Source organism: Silurus meridionalis, chromosome 3 (assembly GCF_014805685.1).
Source record: "Silurus meridionalis isolate SWU-2019-XX chromosome 3, ASM1480568v1, whole genome shotgun sequence".
Classification (NCBI taxonomy): Eukaryota; Metazoa; Chordata; class Actinopteri; order Siluriformes; family Siluridae; genus Silurus; species Silurus meridionalis.
This window is the reverse complement of record NC_060886.1, coordinates 24123616-24141334: the sequence shown is the minus strand read 5'-3', so window position 1 is coordinate 24141334 and position 17719 is coordinate 24123616. Positions and strand designations below refer to the sequence as shown.

At 37.7% G+C, this 17719-nt stretch overlaps 1 protein-coding gene across 1 annotated transcript; it reads right to left on the bottom strand.

Annotated features, from left to right (window-relative positions):
- Positions 1 to 276: 276 nt before the first annotated feature.
- Positions 277 to 17493, bottom strand: pfkla (phosphofructokinase, liver a). The gene is made up of 22 exons (XM_046845092.1): positions 17236 to 17493; positions 14788 to 14861; positions 13285 to 13362; positions 12631 to 12820; positions 11207 to 11372; positions 7863 to 7907; positions 7303 to 7411; positions 7110 to 7205; positions 6943 to 7035; positions 6720 to 6845; positions 6208 to 6272; positions 6015 to 6078; positions 5591 to 5737; positions 4715 to 4785; positions 4540 to 4627; positions 4299 to 4451; positions 3546 to 3710; positions 3319 to 3380; positions 1513 to 1624; positions 1179 to 1278; positions 980 to 1085; positions 277 to 872 (listed from the first exon to the last, which is right to left on the bottom strand). Exons 1-22 carry the CDS (start codon positions 17318 to 17320, stop codon positions 725 to 727), a joined length of 2343 nt encoding a protein of 780 aa, XP_046701048.1. The 5' UTR covers positions 17321 to 17493; the 3' UTR covers positions 277 to 724.
- Positions 17494 to 17719: the final 226 nt, after the last annotated feature.

Here is a 17719-nt window from a genome sequence, read left to right as displayed (position 1 = left end):
CAAACTCTTTCTATGAATATAGTCCTAATTTTAAGGTTCTTCTATGTATTATTTTTAATTTTTATTTTATTTTATTATTTCATTTTTGTACTTGGTCCTGGTTGTTCTTTAAACATTTTCAGAATTCAAAAGAATGTTCCAAAGATGCCCACACTGACAGCAGACCAAAGGAACAAGGTGCTATTTGAAAAAGATGTATATTATTAATATTAAAATAATACTAATGTTCAAATAGTTTAGATACTCTAGTTAAATGACCCAATGTTTAAATGTCTCTTTTTGCATCGTATCAATCTTATTGACTAACTATTCCCCAGAGCAAATATTTGACAAGGTCAAATTTAGATCTTGTTTTCATGTATTACATTTTTTTTATTGTTAATTGTTTTACTGTTACAGTTAATCGATGCTAAAAATGCTTTTATCTAAAAACTATTAGTGCACCTGAGGAGAACATTCAGTGGAATGATAAGATTGTTTCGTTAATACAGCCCTTGGATAGTTTTTACACTTTATCAGTAGTATTATTACTCACTTAATACCAAAAAATAAAAATACATTTTTGGCCAAGTGCTAATTTAGACACTGCATTGACGCATTGACAGGAGTGTTTCCTGCTTCAAATGGAGCACCAGAAGAGTAATTAACATGTTAATGCTGTAACCAAGCAATCCAGTAATAGCCAAGTAGATCTGGTGTATGTCACTGTATTGCATGTGACTGTCTAATACCCAAGATCTTGACTTAAAGAACGAAGGGTCACATGTCTAATCTCTCCTGGGACATACTGATCAAAGCTGGTCTGGTATTTGGCCAACATCTTTAGCAGCAGACGCAGACTCAGCCACCACTGCTCTTTGCTCATTCTGTGCCTGTAATAGCAGCACAAACAAAACAAATATAATATCATGCTCAAAGTAGATCATTCACTGGTGTATAGTTAATGACAGGCTGATAAAGATAAAGTCTGGTCACTCACTCAAAGTCAGTCTTCAGCTTTAGTTCAGCCACAGGGGTGAAAGTGAGCACTTTGCCATTCAGACCCAACACGCACGCCGTGTCCGGGGAGTTAGCAAATACAGAACCTGATCAAAAGATAGAAATCGTTCGCAACTATACAACTAGAGTATAAAATACAGCTTAATAACATTTTCTAGAGGTTCGAAAAATCGCTTTACCTTGTCTGAAGGTGGCAGACATCCTCTCAGTGAGCCACTGCACAGCCCTCACACCCAACTTAGTACCAAAGTTCCTATCAAAAGGTGATGGTGCGCCACCCTTGAAAACCAAAGCATCAGCAAATTCATGCATGTGGAATTAGTTTACTCTTATTGTAGATTATTTAAAGATATGACATGGTAGAAATAATCTACATGAGATATGTTACGCATCATATTCGAAAGTTTCAGTGTTTAGCCTCGAATTTCTCACATTTTGCCGTTGTGATTAAATGAAATCTGAACAACAAAGTGTCCTGATGTTTTAGCGTTTCTCCTGTTACTCAGTGCTGACCTGTTGGAGATGTCCAAGCACGTTGACCCTGCAGTCAAACACTCCTTTTCCTTCAGCAGTGTACAGGTTATGGATGAAATCGGTGCTGTACTGTGGATGGGATTTCTCGTTCCTGTGTCAAAAACAATTCAGCATTGTGTTCACCGAATCATATAAGCGTAATGACTCATTTACTGAGTGTCTTAAAGCATATGTGTCAAACTTGCAGCTTTTTAGGCCAAACAGTGCCCGCTGCCTGAGACACTGAAACAGCCTGCAGAGCTTACCACTCCATGAATTCACAGTGTCAAGATTCTTGCCCACGTTCTGCATGTGCCGTTGTACAGCGCATATGGACTCGCAGCTGACGGGCTCAAAGCACCGGTTTAAATCAACCGCTGTGTTTAAAGCCATTTTAAGGTCTTTTTAAATGTCTTTCTTTGATGTGTATTCAGGATTTTTCTTTAAAGGTATTAATCGAGCTTTATAATTAGTATATTAATCATTTAAAAAGTAGTAGACTAGAACTCTAGTACAAAGTGTTTTATGTTACATTAAAGCAAAAGGAAATGGATACACTTTTCCAAGTGAAGTCTTTCATAATGTGCAGTGAACTGTAGATTTGGCCTCATGGAGACTCGTAGTATATCTAAAATATAGCCTGATAGTATTTTTATACTGTCTATCTTGCTGTATTTCACTGCCCAGACTAGTAAACTGAATGGATTTTTTTTTTTACAATAAAAATATACAGTGGTCCTCTGTATCGCCGAAAATCTGCGAATTTCGGACGCAGCCCCTATAGTACCTTCACCTAGACATTATGTTACTTTATTACAATAATGTGTTTTAATGTGTTTTTAATGTGGTTTAATGTGTTTATGGAACTTCTGCGAATTTTAAGATAATCCGCAACTTGCTGTTAGGTTCCAAACGAGAACCCGAAAATTTTCCGAGCGCGAATTATCGCTATATTGCCAAAAGTATTGGGTCACCTGACCTTTCCTGCTATATGTGGTTCTTTTCAAAACTGTTACCACAAAGCTGGAGGCACTCAATTGTACAGGACGTCTTTAAATGCGCTATAATACAATTTCCCATTCACTCGAACATGGAAACCCAAACCTGTTCCAGCATGGCAATGCCCCTGTGCACAAAGTGACCTCCTTGAAGATCTGGTTTACATGCTTTGGAGAGGAAGGTCTTGAGTGGTCTGCTATAGAGCTTTAATTTCATCCCTACTCAACACCTTTCCGATTTATATGAACGCTGACTGCACCCCAGTTCTCCTCACCTACATCAGTACCTGCATTTCATTATATCCTTGTGTCTGATAAACACAAATATCCATAAGCACACTCCAAAAAGCTAATGGAACATCTTCCCTGAAGAGTGGAGGGAATTATAAGAGCAAAATGGCACTAAATGTGGAATGCAACACTCAAAAATCACATACCAAACTTATGACCAGGTGACCCAATACTTTTGGAAATATAGTGTATATATCTTAGAGTAGGTGACTGATCTAAAAAGTAGAATAGCTCTGTCAATACTGTATACAATATTAGAAAAGGAAGATTAATTACCGTTCAAGTCAAAGCAAAATTAACTGTCCAAAATAATAAACTGACAGAGAGAAGATAAACATCAGACTGCCATCATGTCTCTCCAGTCACTATAGATTATCAAACAGGAAGTGTAGGGTCTTTTGTACATTTATCAGAAATGCATAATGATCCAGTTTTACTTAATTACCGTGCTTTAATAAGCATGAGAGAACCTGGCAACACTTTGAAGGAAGTGTGGATTACACAAAACAGACTTTACCTCAGCACCAGACCCCTCTGGATGTCCTTCTTCATCTTCTCTGCCAGATGCTCAACATTCATCTATCAAAAAAAGAATGTTACAATATAGAAAGAAGTGTAGAGTTCAGTGACCACTTCAGCCATTGAAATGATTTCACCCCCTGTCTTGAAGATCAGACTTATGCTTCTCTATTTGTGTGGTTTACCCACTGACTATAGCAGGAAAGGTGTCATTTTCTGTCTCACCTTCAGATCGTTAATATTGAAAGGCTCCTCGAATATATACGCAGCATCGGCTCCCACAGCAATGCCGGTAGTGGTTGCCAGGTATCCACAATACCCTCCCATGGTTTCCACCACAAATACTCTCCTCTTTGTTCCTGTAGCTGACTGTTTAATCTTATCACAGCTCTGATGGAAAAAAATGCATACACAGTACATACTTTTATATTGGGTGGCATCCATTTAATAGTGTTGTGTGTACAGATGTTGCCAAAGATTTCGAGAATGATACAAATATAAAGTTTCACAAAGTCGGATGCTTTAGTGATTTTAGATCTTTTTGTCAAATGTTACTATGGAATACTGAAGTAGAAATACAAACATTGCTTAAGTGTCGAATGCTTTTATTGACAATTATATAAGTTTATTGCTGTGAGGACCTTCTTTTTCAAGACCTACGCTGAAATGCAGTGGTAATGTTTTTTCTGGGAATAAGTTTCATTTTCATGGCAAGGGACAGTTAATTGCAATTGGTCTGATCACATAACATTCTGGAGAATAAGCAAATTGGCATCATAAAAACAGACTTTGTGAAAAATTATTATTTGGTGTCATTCTCAAATCTTTTGGCCATGTCCATATTGATGTTAGGTATGACATCCAGCTTTTATTAATCCCGAAGAATTTCCATCTTATCTCGTTCTATCTTAGACTGTACCCATTTATATCTAACGTTCTAGTGTAAGCCCGTCTAAATAAATAACTAATTGAACTCGCCTCCATAGCTGCGTTGACGGCAGTATCGGCCCCCAGACTGAATTCAGTACCAGGGACGTTGTTGCTGATGGTTGCAGGAATAATGCACATGGGAATACACAGCTCATTATAGTGACCCCTGGCAACATAAAGCTGCAGAATCCCTTCATAGGCCTAAACAACACAATACAAACAATCCGCTAGGGTTAAATGGTTTAAGTGCAAGTATATAAATAACCAAGAAGATTATCTTGCCACTTACCTCAAAACCACCAATTACTAGCAGTGACTGAATGCTGTACTTTGCAATACTTTCAACCAATTTTTCCATGCAGGTATTGGGCAGGGTTCTGGGAGGAAAACATTTAAAATACTGTCATGGCTGGAATATCAGATGGATAATAATAATAATTTTAAAAAAAGGTCAGTAAACTAACCGTTTTGTCCCCAGAACTGAGCCGCCTTGACCGGTCCAACCAGCCACACAACTCCAAGACATCTCTTTAACCTTTACACAGAGTTATGTATGTAATACACAATACACTCACAAGCTCACTGCGGTACATTTTTGACACTTTTTTGTTCTTTTTAGCATTTTATTTATAATGTAGTAACCCCAGTCCTGTCTTACCACTCATTTTCTAGGGAGACAAGAGGAAATCTTAATTTGACAAATATTTTTATTTTAAACATAAATAAGCCGCACCTGTCTATAAGCCACACTGAAACTAATGAACTTTACACAGGCTTTAATGAAAGAGAGTGTCTGTTACACAGTGTAACCGGTGAAATATGTTGCGGCTCCTTTAAGAGCAGAGCGGAATTTTGAGAACAGCCTGCCGGCGCATTTTTCCGCTATTACTGCATGTGTGCAAGACCGAGGAATATGTCATTATTATTTTCTGATGCTCATTTCTATGTTTCTTTGACTAACCCGTAACGCTGTTGCCAAAAAAAATAAAAAGCACGAGTTTTGGAAACCTGTCTGTGCTTATATGATTTCTGTTGCAACTGGAGTTAGTGAGCTCTCCCTTCACCCAGACTCAACGCGTTACAAGGCTTGTATCTAAACAGTAGCCTACCAAGAAAGTAATTGTTCACCGTCTTCCTTCTTCCTTCCACAACTATTTGTGGTGAGGTTCGTGAGCTGGGTTCAGGATATTGGGCTGACTACAGCGCCCCTGGAACAAATAGGGTTAAGTGCCTTGCTCAAAGGCCCAGCAGTAGCAGCTTGGCAGTGCTAGGGCATGAACCCCCGAACTTATTATCAAAAATAAAACCACTGCAGACTATGTTAGGCTTGGGTTCTTTACCTCTCCATTGGCAAGGCCCTCAAATCCATTATGAACAGTGTAGACTTTGTGGCCATTTGATAGAGCCACTCTCACCGCAGACCTCACAGCTGCGTTCATTCCAGCCGCTGGAGCTCCCACGTTCAGGATGGCCAGAGAGAAGTTGCTCTGCGGAAAAGACATACGCTCTAGAACCTACACCCGTCTCTGTTCACTGAAAGCTAGTCAAACCCCACACAGTAATGGCTAATGGAGTTAGCATCTAGTTAGTATTAATTTCACACAGAACCAGATGAGCCTTCAAGCCTCGAAACACATAAACTTACATACAGTACCTACTACCATAGCTTCCAAAATCATATTGTTTCTTTCATTCTGTTAAAGCTCATTTGAGATGTCTGTAACCTACTGACTGTCTGAACAATAGAATTGTGTAAACCTTTACCGTGACTTGAGCAGGCTTCTGGTACGCCAGTAACTTGTACATGCCCCAGTTGTTCCCAAAGCTCCTGAAATGAGCACGATGTTTGTTAGCGTTGAGACTTCTAGCATTTATACTTTAACAATTACTAAAGCAATAGCTCTACTAAACAAACTGAGAACCACTTTATCGTGTTGGACGTCACAACATTTCTCACCTTCCACGCAGCTGAATGGCCTCGTCAAACCTCTTCTCATTCATAGCCTTCTGTACCGCTTTGGTCTGGAGGGAAAAACGCAGAAGTTGCATAAATGAATGGTAACACAGGTGTCTGAATAGTCAAGACCGATTCGAGCAAGTATACTGATTCAAATATTTGACAAGTAGAGCAAATAATGTCGATAATTAATACAAAATCAAGTAATATAGTTTGAACGCATGTAGCTCGGTGGATTGAATTTTGAATCCCTGCTAATGTAAATCAGTTGTTTTTTGGACGCAGTGTTACACTGTGCCTCCAAAAGCACTGTTATTACTGTTATTAATTGTACATAAATGTGCATTGTTCTACAGATGTTATGCAGTGCTATTTACTTGTAGAAAAGTAGGAGATTCTCCTGTTCTAACACACTCACTAAACCTGCCATGATCCAGGTGTTCCAGGAAAAGTGTCCCTGAACAAGAGGTTGGCGCTTCTGCAAGAAACTTAAACTCTGAGAGGGGTCTTACCATTTCCACTGCTTCCATGAGGGGCAGCTTCACTGACCGGTTACCAGACAGGCCTATCACACAGGCCGGGGTATCAGGAGTGGCCTCCATCAACGCCACCACTGCCTCCATTCCGAGCTTGCTACTCTAAAGACCACAGCCACAGTGTTCAGAGTGTAATACAATACAATATCTTCATAATGCCTTCTCTCAAAAGCTCGAAAATTCGCTTTGATTTGCTTACTAGTACTCGATCGAATGCAGAAGGTGTTCCTCCTCTCTGCACATGGCCCAGGACGGTCACTCTGGTGTCATAACCCAACCGCTTTACAACAAGCTGCACACACAGACACACACTAATCAGAGATCATGTAAATCATACGAAATTGAAAAAGTATTTTCAATACTTACATCTTTGATGTAGCTGGAAGAGATGGGCTCGCCTTTCTTGTTGATTGCTCCTTCAGCAACGATGATGATGTTGAGTCGGGATCCCTTACTACGACTCTGTACACACACGTTCAGAAAGCATTACATTGTCTGAAAGCGGTTCAATGCTGATTTTGTGTTCTGTAAAGATCGTCAGTTTATTGCTCTCGGTCACCTCTCCAAGCCGGGAGCACATGATCTCCTCCCAGTTGTCCTCTGGAGGATCTTCAGGAATAAAGAGCCAGTCTGCTCCAGATGCCAAGGCAGACACCAGAGCCAGATATCTGCATGTGTACACGTACACACACACACACACACACACACACACACACACACACACACTTCTATTAAAATACCACACCAGTTTATTTTCAGACAGCTGTTCTTCAATTCAAGCATTTGGCAGCAGATATTAATGATTCATCGCTTTTGAAAACATGATGTTTAATATAAAAGCACATTACTGAACATAAATCTAATCCAACCCAATCTAAAATTAATTCCTTTCAGTAAAACAACATTTATCACTTCATCTTTACATCAGTAACAACAAAATGTTTATCTCTGGGTGTAAAAGCAGTGACCTCAATATTATAAATGTAACTAAATGCCTACAGTAATGTCACCAAATAAAAAAAAAAAACCCAATCATTTCTTGAATCTATGCACAAAAATGTGTAATTTTTTTTTATAACTGAAATGAATGCAAGTGTTTTCGACAGAGACACGACTCACCCGCAATGGCGTCCCATTACCTCCAGGACAAAAGTGCGCTGGTGGCTGTGTAACAGATAAACAGAGATTCGCAAAGCGTTAGTGTTTCATTATCGAAAGTGATAATGCAAATAGTTTGTTTTATATACACATTTCACACAATTATTATGTATGCAACAAAAAAAAAAAAAAGGATTTTAGACACTTTATAGCCGATAGTATGTGCACACGCAACTATAACACCATTGTGTACTTTTTCTGAACATCTCATTCTAGATTCAGTCCTCTCTTTCTGTTATTATATCCGTCACTCTTCTGGAAAGGCTTTCCACTAGATTTTGGGGCATAGCTGTGAGGATTTGTGATCGCTCAACCACAAAAGCATTAGTCAGATCAGTGTTCCAGTTCATTCCCAAAGGTGTTCAAAGAGATTGAGGTCAAGACACTCGAGTTCTTCAACTCCACCATGTCCTCATGGAGCTTTTGTGTCCAGGAGTGTTGTCATGCTGGAACAGGTTTGTTCCTCTCAGTTCCAGCGAATGGAAACTGTTAATTCTACAGCATACACAGACATCCAATACAATTCTGTGCTTTTAACTATATTGCAACAGTTTGATTAAGAATCAAATTATTTCAGATTTTTTATTATATCTACAATAACAGTCATAGGATAAAATCATGCAACACTCCATTCATTTTACTGACTTACTAACCATGTTGTGTATTAAATATAATATGCTGTAAAACATATCAGTATACTCATGTGCTGTCAGTGTTTTCAAAGAAAAAAAAATGCTCAGAAAGATTCAATAATGCAAAAGATTCCTGACTTAAAATTCCTGATCATCCTTAAAAAATCCAGTTAGTTTAGAATTCTGCTTCCTGCTGCTGGTTGACATCATGCAAAAGCTGATGCGATGACTTATACATCTCTCTGATTAGAACAATCTAAGCGGATATTTCTAACCGCAGATCAGTGAACCTTCAGGTGGAGATAGCAAATGTAGGGCAGGTCCAGACAAAGCAAACTCAGACTCAGGAGATGTTTTGTCACGGCAGAGTAAAAGTGTAAAAGTGCATTCCTCTAAGTTAATATATGACAGCACATGCTCAAGTTCCAATGACACCGAGAAGATTATTCATTTTCCATTCTGCACTTCTGGCATAAAAAAAAATATAAAAGAATACGCATTTTCAGCCTGTAACTCGCAGTCATGTCCCTGTAACACATTATAATGGAAGTTGTTGAGCATTAATACGCATTTATGAGAAACACATTTTTTTGCAATGATGCTCTGAATCTATTTATACCACACAAAGCTGCTTGATTCTCAATCTGATTAGCCAGAAGGTTAATTATTATATAACACCAGCAAAATAAAAGTATCTCAAAAAAGTGAGTCCCATTCCAGCTGCCATTTTAGTACATGTTCTCAAGGGACAGCACCATAGAAATTAAGCTGGATATATTTTAGAGTAGTCAGTGTGTAGCAGTACAGATTTACTCTCCTCTGAATATAACTTAACATACAGCCTTTACTGTGTAAATAACTGACAACTAAAGTGAGTACACCCTAATTGATAACAGCTGAATGTCGCATAACTATGCAAAGTCACATGTCCTATTCATCATGTTCATGTTTCTGTTTGCTTGACAGGACCATACAAGTTTCATATCTTGTATTAGAGCAGGTAAAAATTGGTACTTTGAGTACAACTCTCTCATACTGACCACTGGATGTTCACCATGGCAAAGCACTCTCTGAGAATTTGAGAATTAGAATTGTTGCTCTTCACAAAGATGGCTGAGGCTATAAGAAAATCTGTAACACCCTGAAATTGAGTTACAGTACAGTGGCCACCGTCATGCAGAGGTTTTCCAAGACGAGTTCCACTCAGAACAGGACTCACAAGGGTCAATCAAAAAAGGGTGAGTCCTCATGCTGTCTGTCTTCCCAAAAAAAAAAGCCTCTTCTGAAGCTAGTTCACAAGAAAGCCTGCAAACAGTTTTTCTGAAGACAACCTGTCCAAGAGCACTAATTACTGGATAATGTCCAGGACAGCATAATGTCCTGTGGTCTGATGAGACCAAGATAAACTTGTTTGGATCAGATGGTGTCCAGCACAAGGAAAATTGTGTCTTGCCTACTGTCAAGCATGGTGGTGGTAGTATCATGGTCTGGGGCTGCATGAGTGATGTTGGTACTGAGGAGCTGCGGTTCATTGAGGCAAACATGGATTCCAATATGTACTGTGACATTTTAAGCAGATGCCCTTTCTTTAAAAACTAGGTCGAGCAGCAGTTTTCCAACTTAATAACGACCCCAACCAAGCTCAGTGATGTCACTATGAAGGAATGAAAGAGGATCCCAGCAGCAAACTGTGCAGCTCTGGTGAATTCCATGCCCTGGAGGATTAAAGCAGTGCTACATAACAATGGTGCCCACACAAAATATTGCCGGTTTGGACACAGTTTTGACATGTTCATTTAGGGTGCAGCTTATGTTGCCAGTTAACTTAGACAATAATGGCTGTATGAGTTATTTTCAGAGGATAGTAAATCTGTTCTGATATACAAGCTGCACATTGAATACTCTAATATATAAAATATATAAGTTTCATTTCTATAGTATTGTCCCTTTAAGAACATATAATACAATGGTTGCTGAAATGTGAGGGGTTTTGAGGGGTACTATACACACATATGTATAAATAGAATACAAATGATAACAAATAATAAAACATATTGAACGTAGGAAATTAGAATTAGTATTAGTAGTAATAATAATGATGTTTTAGATGTGCTCCTACTAGCAGTTGTATAGTCTTTAACTTGTTGTGTAACAGTAATTTGTAAAATCATAGCCAAATACTACCAATTATTAATTATTAATAGCAACAAACAAATATTCAGTATGTTTTTTTCCTTTAGGTTTATTCAAAATAACAATGTAAGTAAAATTAGCTGAATTCTCCCCTATTAACCTTTCATAAAAGCAAAAGAATGACCATTTTGACTAATATAAAGAATAAAAAGTATAATGTCATTCATTAATAAATATAAAAACCTGTGAACTGCTGTGGTGTGAGGGGAATAAAACCCTCCAGCATGTGGTGTTAATAGAACAACAATAGAAAAACAACACTTTATACTTTGTATCCTTTATAGTTACATTAAATTGGGGCTACTGGAATTGTGTTGAACATTGAGAAATCTTGATGAAAGTGTAGATTCAGAAAGACAATTCTCTCATGTCTAAACCTATTGGTTGTACTTTTGAAACTGTGCTGCATGAGTTGAAAAGTCAACTCAATTAAACATTGATTATTACATTAGTATTATGTGTGTTTATCACTAGAGTGACCTTGTAGCAGTGGTGGTAATGGCGTCCACAATGTCCATGATGCGATGGAGGGCGGAGTCTGCGCCGATGGTCATGTCAGTGCCACAGAAATCGTTATCAATGGAGCCCACTAAACCCACAATGTTTAGGTGGCTGTACTTTTTAGCTGACTCAGCACTGATCCTGCCTGGAAAGGAGAACATAAGTTGAAAATATGTGTTTTAGAGACTGGCCTGTTTAAAAAACATTTAATCTGTTCTGCTCAACATCAACAGAGATCATGTGTAGCCACTGATGTGGAAAAGGTTTTTGTTATGTTGCATTTTTAGGAGAAATCCCTCCCAGTATCCCAAAGATAAATCGGTAACTTCATACATTTTTCTCTTATCGCAAATGACAAATGGCGTTTTTTTTCTTTCTCACAAATCTGACATTTTCTTACATCTCAGTGGCATTTTTGTTCGTATTAACTTCAAATGAAAAGAAAAGAAAAAAAAAGAGGACATCCCATTCCACACATAGTCCTGAATAGCTGTTATAATAAGCTCCACTCCTCCAGGAAGATGTTCCAATAGATGTTGGAGTGTGTTTATGATGATTTGTGCTCATTCAGCTACAAAGGTGTTATTAAAGTTAGGTACTGATGTAGGGTGAGGAGGCCTATTTCATCCCAAATATATTCAATACGGTTGAGGTCAGAGTTCTATAGCAGGCTGCTTATGATCTTCCACTAAAACCCAAGTGAAGCACATCCTTTGTGCACAGGTGGAACATGTTTTGGTCTCCTAGTTCAAGTGAAGGGAAAATCCAATGCTACTGCATCCAGAACATCCTATACAATTGTGTGCCTTCGACTTGTGTGGTAACAGTTTGGGGAAGAAGCACATACGGCTGGAAAAGTCGTGTCTTAACGTTATTGTCTATAAAGTGTATGTTAGGACACAAACTAACCTGTTACGTAGATGTTTCACAACCTCAAATGTAATTGTAAAGACCCCATTAAAAAAATATGCCGTTTTAGCCAAATGCTTCAGGAAAATAATCAACCTTGGGGTCATAATGAAGCATTACACTTACAACAGCAAACACATTTGGATATTGGTGCCATTTTCTCTCTTGTATATGGGCGTGTCTTTTCAGTCTCTCACCGAAATGCCCTGATATCTCATTGAAAACATGTCAACTACTAAATGATGGTTTGAAACAGAGAAAATTCAAAGCTGAATTTACAGAGGTAAAGACAAAATGCAGGGTAGCGAGATGCAGTGCTCACTCTAAGAAAAACATGTAAACATATTCATACGCCATTAATCTGTTACTCTTTTTCATTCAATCAGGATGGATACGGTTTACAAAGTCTTCCTGAATTTGAATTTCGACTCCAAACCAAACAAAACAATGTGATAATCAGAATTAGTGTCCGTTTTGTTTGATGCAGTGTGTACCTTTGGCTTCCAGCTCAGCCAGTAGTCCGCTCCACTCGTTCCGAAAGATGTTAGCTCCTGTAAGGCTGCCATCACCTCCACACACACAGAGGTTGGTGATCCCACGTTTCACAAGATTAAAGGCAGCAGCCAGACGGCCATCTCTCGTGGTGAACGCTTTGCATCGTGCGCTGCCTATCACTGTCCCACCCTGAAGAAAAGATCTGCATCAAACTAGCCAATCAAGCACATTCATTCACACCAAACCACTTTGTAATGTTCTCCATATAGACATAGAACAAATAAAATACTTCAACAGCCCTCATACAGATGTGTGTTTCCAGTAATTAAATGGAGGAAAAACACACACACACAAAAAAAACCACACATTCGGTGTAACAGTATAATATTACAGAGGACAGCAGGTTTTAAACTTCGAAAAAGTGAAACTGTGTACAGAGTAAGAAGGTTGTGTGTGTATCTCTATCTATAACTTAAATATTAAATAAATGCATTATTGTGTTCAGCAGTGTTGAATAACAGACACACAGGCAAACACATGCTGTGCAGCATCTTATCAGTACTGAACTATAAGTTGACATACAAGGGAAATACTTCCACCCGAAGAGTGAATAATCACAGAAGGAACATGTATCGTGTATAGCATTATTTTACCAGCTGGATGATGTTGGTTACACTGTGCCAGTGAGCCAGTTTGATATTGTCTCCTCCATCCACCAGACCCTGGTAACCCTGCATAACATTAATACAGCACATCACGACTACGCCGGGATCGAACAGGCCATGTGGGTAAATCTATACACACTTACAGTACATGCACATCAGCACATCCTCAATCACGGTCAGGGACACCATCTTTTTATGAATCTCAAATTACTTTGGTCATTTCTGTGCAGTAATAATATTTAAAGCGAATACATACGCAATATACCGTCACAATACAACATGTGTGGGCTGAATCAGAGAGTCTAGCCTCAAGTTATGTTTACGATACACAAATGTAGCACAATATTGCGTTTGATAAACAAATGACAGTCAAGCAGTCGGGTCATACTGAAGACACCTATTGAAGAAACCAAATGTAAACACATTTGTACCATATAAAAGTGAATAATAGTGTTATAACACTGATTAGGGTTAATGCAGTGTCACTGTGGCTACTCAAAATAAGGAAATGTGATTTGTGTTACGCATGCATGAAAACGCTAAAAATAATCCAAAGCGCTCACACATCCACTTCCTGGTTAGCGGCTAACCTTATGTCCAGCTTCAAGAATTTCTTTTAAAAGGTGAAAATCCTGACAATTCCACATATCGAGGGAGTGAATGAATTAAGGATAGAAGGAGACATTTGCTAAAGTATGCTGAAATAAGTACAACAGTTAAGTGGAACATATCTTTAGAAAATTAAATATAAAATATAAAACACACACACACACACACACACACACACACACACACACACACACATACATACATAATTAATCTGTATTACCCAAAAAAGGGTCTAACAAATGTAAACTATTTAAATAAATGTATAATTCCTTTAATTTCATTTCATTTCATTTTTTAAATTTGTGCCAATTTACTCAATTTAATAATATAATAAAGAAGTGTATTGCATTAATTTGATTTATTTTTTATAAAGTATTATTTGATGTATTATTTATCCAAGCAGGCATTTTATTCAGAATTGTTTGTAAAATGTAAACTCTTCAAATGTTAATGAGCACAAAAAATAAATAAATAAATACATAAATAATAATAATAATAATTATATAATAATAATATATAATAATAATAATAATAAATTATATAATAATAATACATTATTATTATTATTATTATTAAATAATAAATTATTTATAATAATAATAATTAATTTAAAAAAAAAAAATATATATATATATATATATATATATATATATATATATATATATATATATATATATATATATATGTGCATAGAAAGAAAACAAGAAATAGAGAGAGAGAGAGAGAGAGAGAGAGAGAGAGAGAGAGAGAGAGAGAGAGAGAGACAGACAAATTGAATGCAAAATCATCGTAATAATGCAATAATGATATTGGGAGTCATGAAATCATCCCTAATTATGGGATATTAAAAAGGTCAGTAAAAAAAAAGCATTTAGGAAATACCTCATAAATCAGATACACCTTGGCTCCAACGTATATACCCATCCGAGTGACAGCACGGACAGCAGCATTCATACCTAAAACAGGAGAAACCATATTTATTCCATATTTCATGCACACTTGAACCCTTACTCCAGAACAGGTGTCACCAACCTTTTAAACAGCGAGAGCTACTTCTTGGCTACTGATTACCGATTGATACACACTTCTGAAATAACAAATTTGCTCAATTTACCTTTAATGATATGTTATTATTAATAATTAATGATATTCATCCATATCTAGTCATCTATATTTTAATATTGTCATTTTTAAATTCACACCAATGCAAGTGTGCAGCCTCTCCCTGCTCTAATCACCTACACCTGTTCCCCATTACATTTCACTTTATAAGGTCCCGATTCCACCTCACTCACGGTCGGATCTACTCGTTGCCTTGAGAGATCTACCGGAAGTCCTACCACTAGTATTCCCCGTACTTCCATGTTCCATTTCGGAGAAAGTGCTCAAGATAGGTTTGCCTTTAACGGTTCACATTGGCGATCATCCCTTGACTACCCGCATTACAGATCCTACCCGCATTACGTTTTATACCCGCTCTCCGGTTCGTACTTCTCCTCAAGCCTCTGTCTTGTATATGTTCAGACTAAATAAAGACAAGTTGTTTAACCATACTCCGGTTTCTGACTCTTGCACCATTATTCATCCCACAGTGGGGACAATTCTGAATCTGTCTGTCTGTCTGTCTGTCTGTCTGTCTGTCTGTCTATCTATCTATCTATCTATCTATCTATCTATCTATCTATCTATCTATCTATCTATCTATCTATCTATCTATCTATCTAAAAAAAAAAAGAGATGACTTTTTACAACCTTGTCCTTCACATCACATCCAGGCTGCATTTGACAGGAGATGACGGATAAGCGATTGTGGGTATTTTAACATCTTTAATGCTTCTAAGTGTAAATGTTTTTTTGTTTTTTTTCAAAGATCATATGTTTAAGAATATGTCATTGCATAGTACAGGTATACAGCAATAAAATGCAGTTTAGCATCTACCAGAAGTGCAAATAGTAGCAATTGTGCAAATTGACAAGAGCAGATGAATATGTAATTATATGTACCGCATGTTTCATGTTTTATATATATATATATATATATATATATATATATATATATGAAATGTTTTATGTCAAGTTTTAAGGAACAATCTGCTACCTATTTTTCCTGCTTAAATGGTGCTGCTTTAAAAGGTAAATATTTTGCATTTAAAAAGTGATTTTAAGTATATAATTAAAGTTAAGGGTCGCCTTTAATTAGCGTTTAGGACTTAAATGCATCTGTACATGTACCTGCAATACTAAAAAGAACACATGCAAAAAAAGTCAACTGTACAAGCAACAAATAAAAAGCACATTTATGCATTTTTGTCAAAACAGTCCTGCGCCTATAATAATGCTGATTTAATTTCATGTTGACTTTCTTTCTGTCGCGGGAACTTTCTTTCTTTCTTCTTTCTACAGAACTTCGAATGACGTTCCCAGAGGATGGTTCAACATAAACAGCCTAAAGATCCATTAGATTGCTGTGGAAGGTTAAACTCAAGAACTATGAGGATGGATGTTGAAAGGCTTAGATTTGGCACATATTTACACTCAAGTCTAAATCAGTGAACTGCAAATAACCTCACCAATGATTGAACGATAATGAATGGACATTCAGTGTCACTCAGATGAAGATGGCTTCCCTTTTAAGGTTATTAGGGATCAACTTATAGAGACTAATTTATGACGAAAATTTATATGCGTAATCTATTTATTTCAAGCTTCTTCAGATTCTGGAGATCATGCCCTTGATAATAATCTGGGATCCATCATTGCAACTGGTGTTTATGTGATGATGAAAAAATAGAAAGGAGTGATGCTGAGTGCACAGTAAAGTACATGACTGACTGCACGTATGAGATGGACACGCCCTCATTTCCCTCTCACACACACACACACACACACACACGCTTCAACCCTGGACACTATGTCCAGCCAGTTTATACGTGTTTCCAGAGTTTAAAGTGCATACAGCAGGAGTAAGTAGCGTGTAAGAGAACTCGAGATGCATTGTAGAAATCAGTTATTTGTTTTTGGCGATATGCCTCTGTGTTACAGATGTTTTTCCGCTCGGGTGTCAAAATAGTAAACACGTCCCACAGTTTAGGACACAGAAATGTCGCATTTAAACTAGAATAAAAGGGAAATTAATGAGGTTTGAAGCGTTAGGTTTCTCTCCACGTGTATACACTTTTATTTGCGCATGTGCGCGTGTTTATCTAAAATGTGCGCGCGCGTGGATGAAGCTGTAGGACACGTAAAACGTGCACAACAGCTGGGCACATCTGTTACACTGTTGTAAATGATACTCGTGTGTGTGTGTGTGTGTGTGTGTGTGTGTTATACCTTGAGCATCTCCTCCACTGGTCAGCACGGCTAAGGCTTTTCCAGCCCCCGTCATCCGGAGCTTCTCCAAACTCTGAGAACTCATTTTAAATCCCAAGAAACTCACAGAAACAAACACACTGACCCTCAGTGAAAAGGTTTAGGACCCTCACTGACACTGACAAACACACACACTAACACACACCTCGGGAATTCTTTGCGTTGAGTAAACAGGCAGTAAATGACCTTTCGCAGATTAAAAAAAGAACTGTGCGTATTTGGTAGCCCCGCCCCATGTGGGCGTGTCCGGGCGCCATTGCTTTGCCGTTTGCTCAGGAATTTCCTGCACAAGTGTTGCAAGCATGAAAAACACGGAACTGTGCAGGATCTACGTCCATTGATGTGGAGATTGTTTTTGTGTTCACTGATATGGATTTTGATCTCATTTTGAGTTTTTTGAAACAAAATATCTATCTTAAAAACTTCATATTCTGCACCAGGGATG

What these genes read in the sequence shown, in the direction of transcription:
- pfkla (XM_046845092.1), bottom strand. Translation starts at nt 17,320, where the DNA reads ATGAGTTCTCAGAGTTTGGAGAAGCTCCGGATGACGGGGGCTGGAAAA. An exon ending in AGGTGTATCTGATTTATGAG is followed by an intron (nt 13,363 to 14,787) that starts GTATTTCCTAAA and finishes AATGTTATGCAG; the next exon opens with GGTTACCAGGGTCTGGTGGA. An exon ending in TAGTAATTGGTGGTTTTGAG is followed by an intron (nt 4,452 to 4,539) that starts GTAAGTGGCAAG and finishes TGTGTTGTTTAG; the next exon opens with GCCTATGAAGGGATTCTGCA.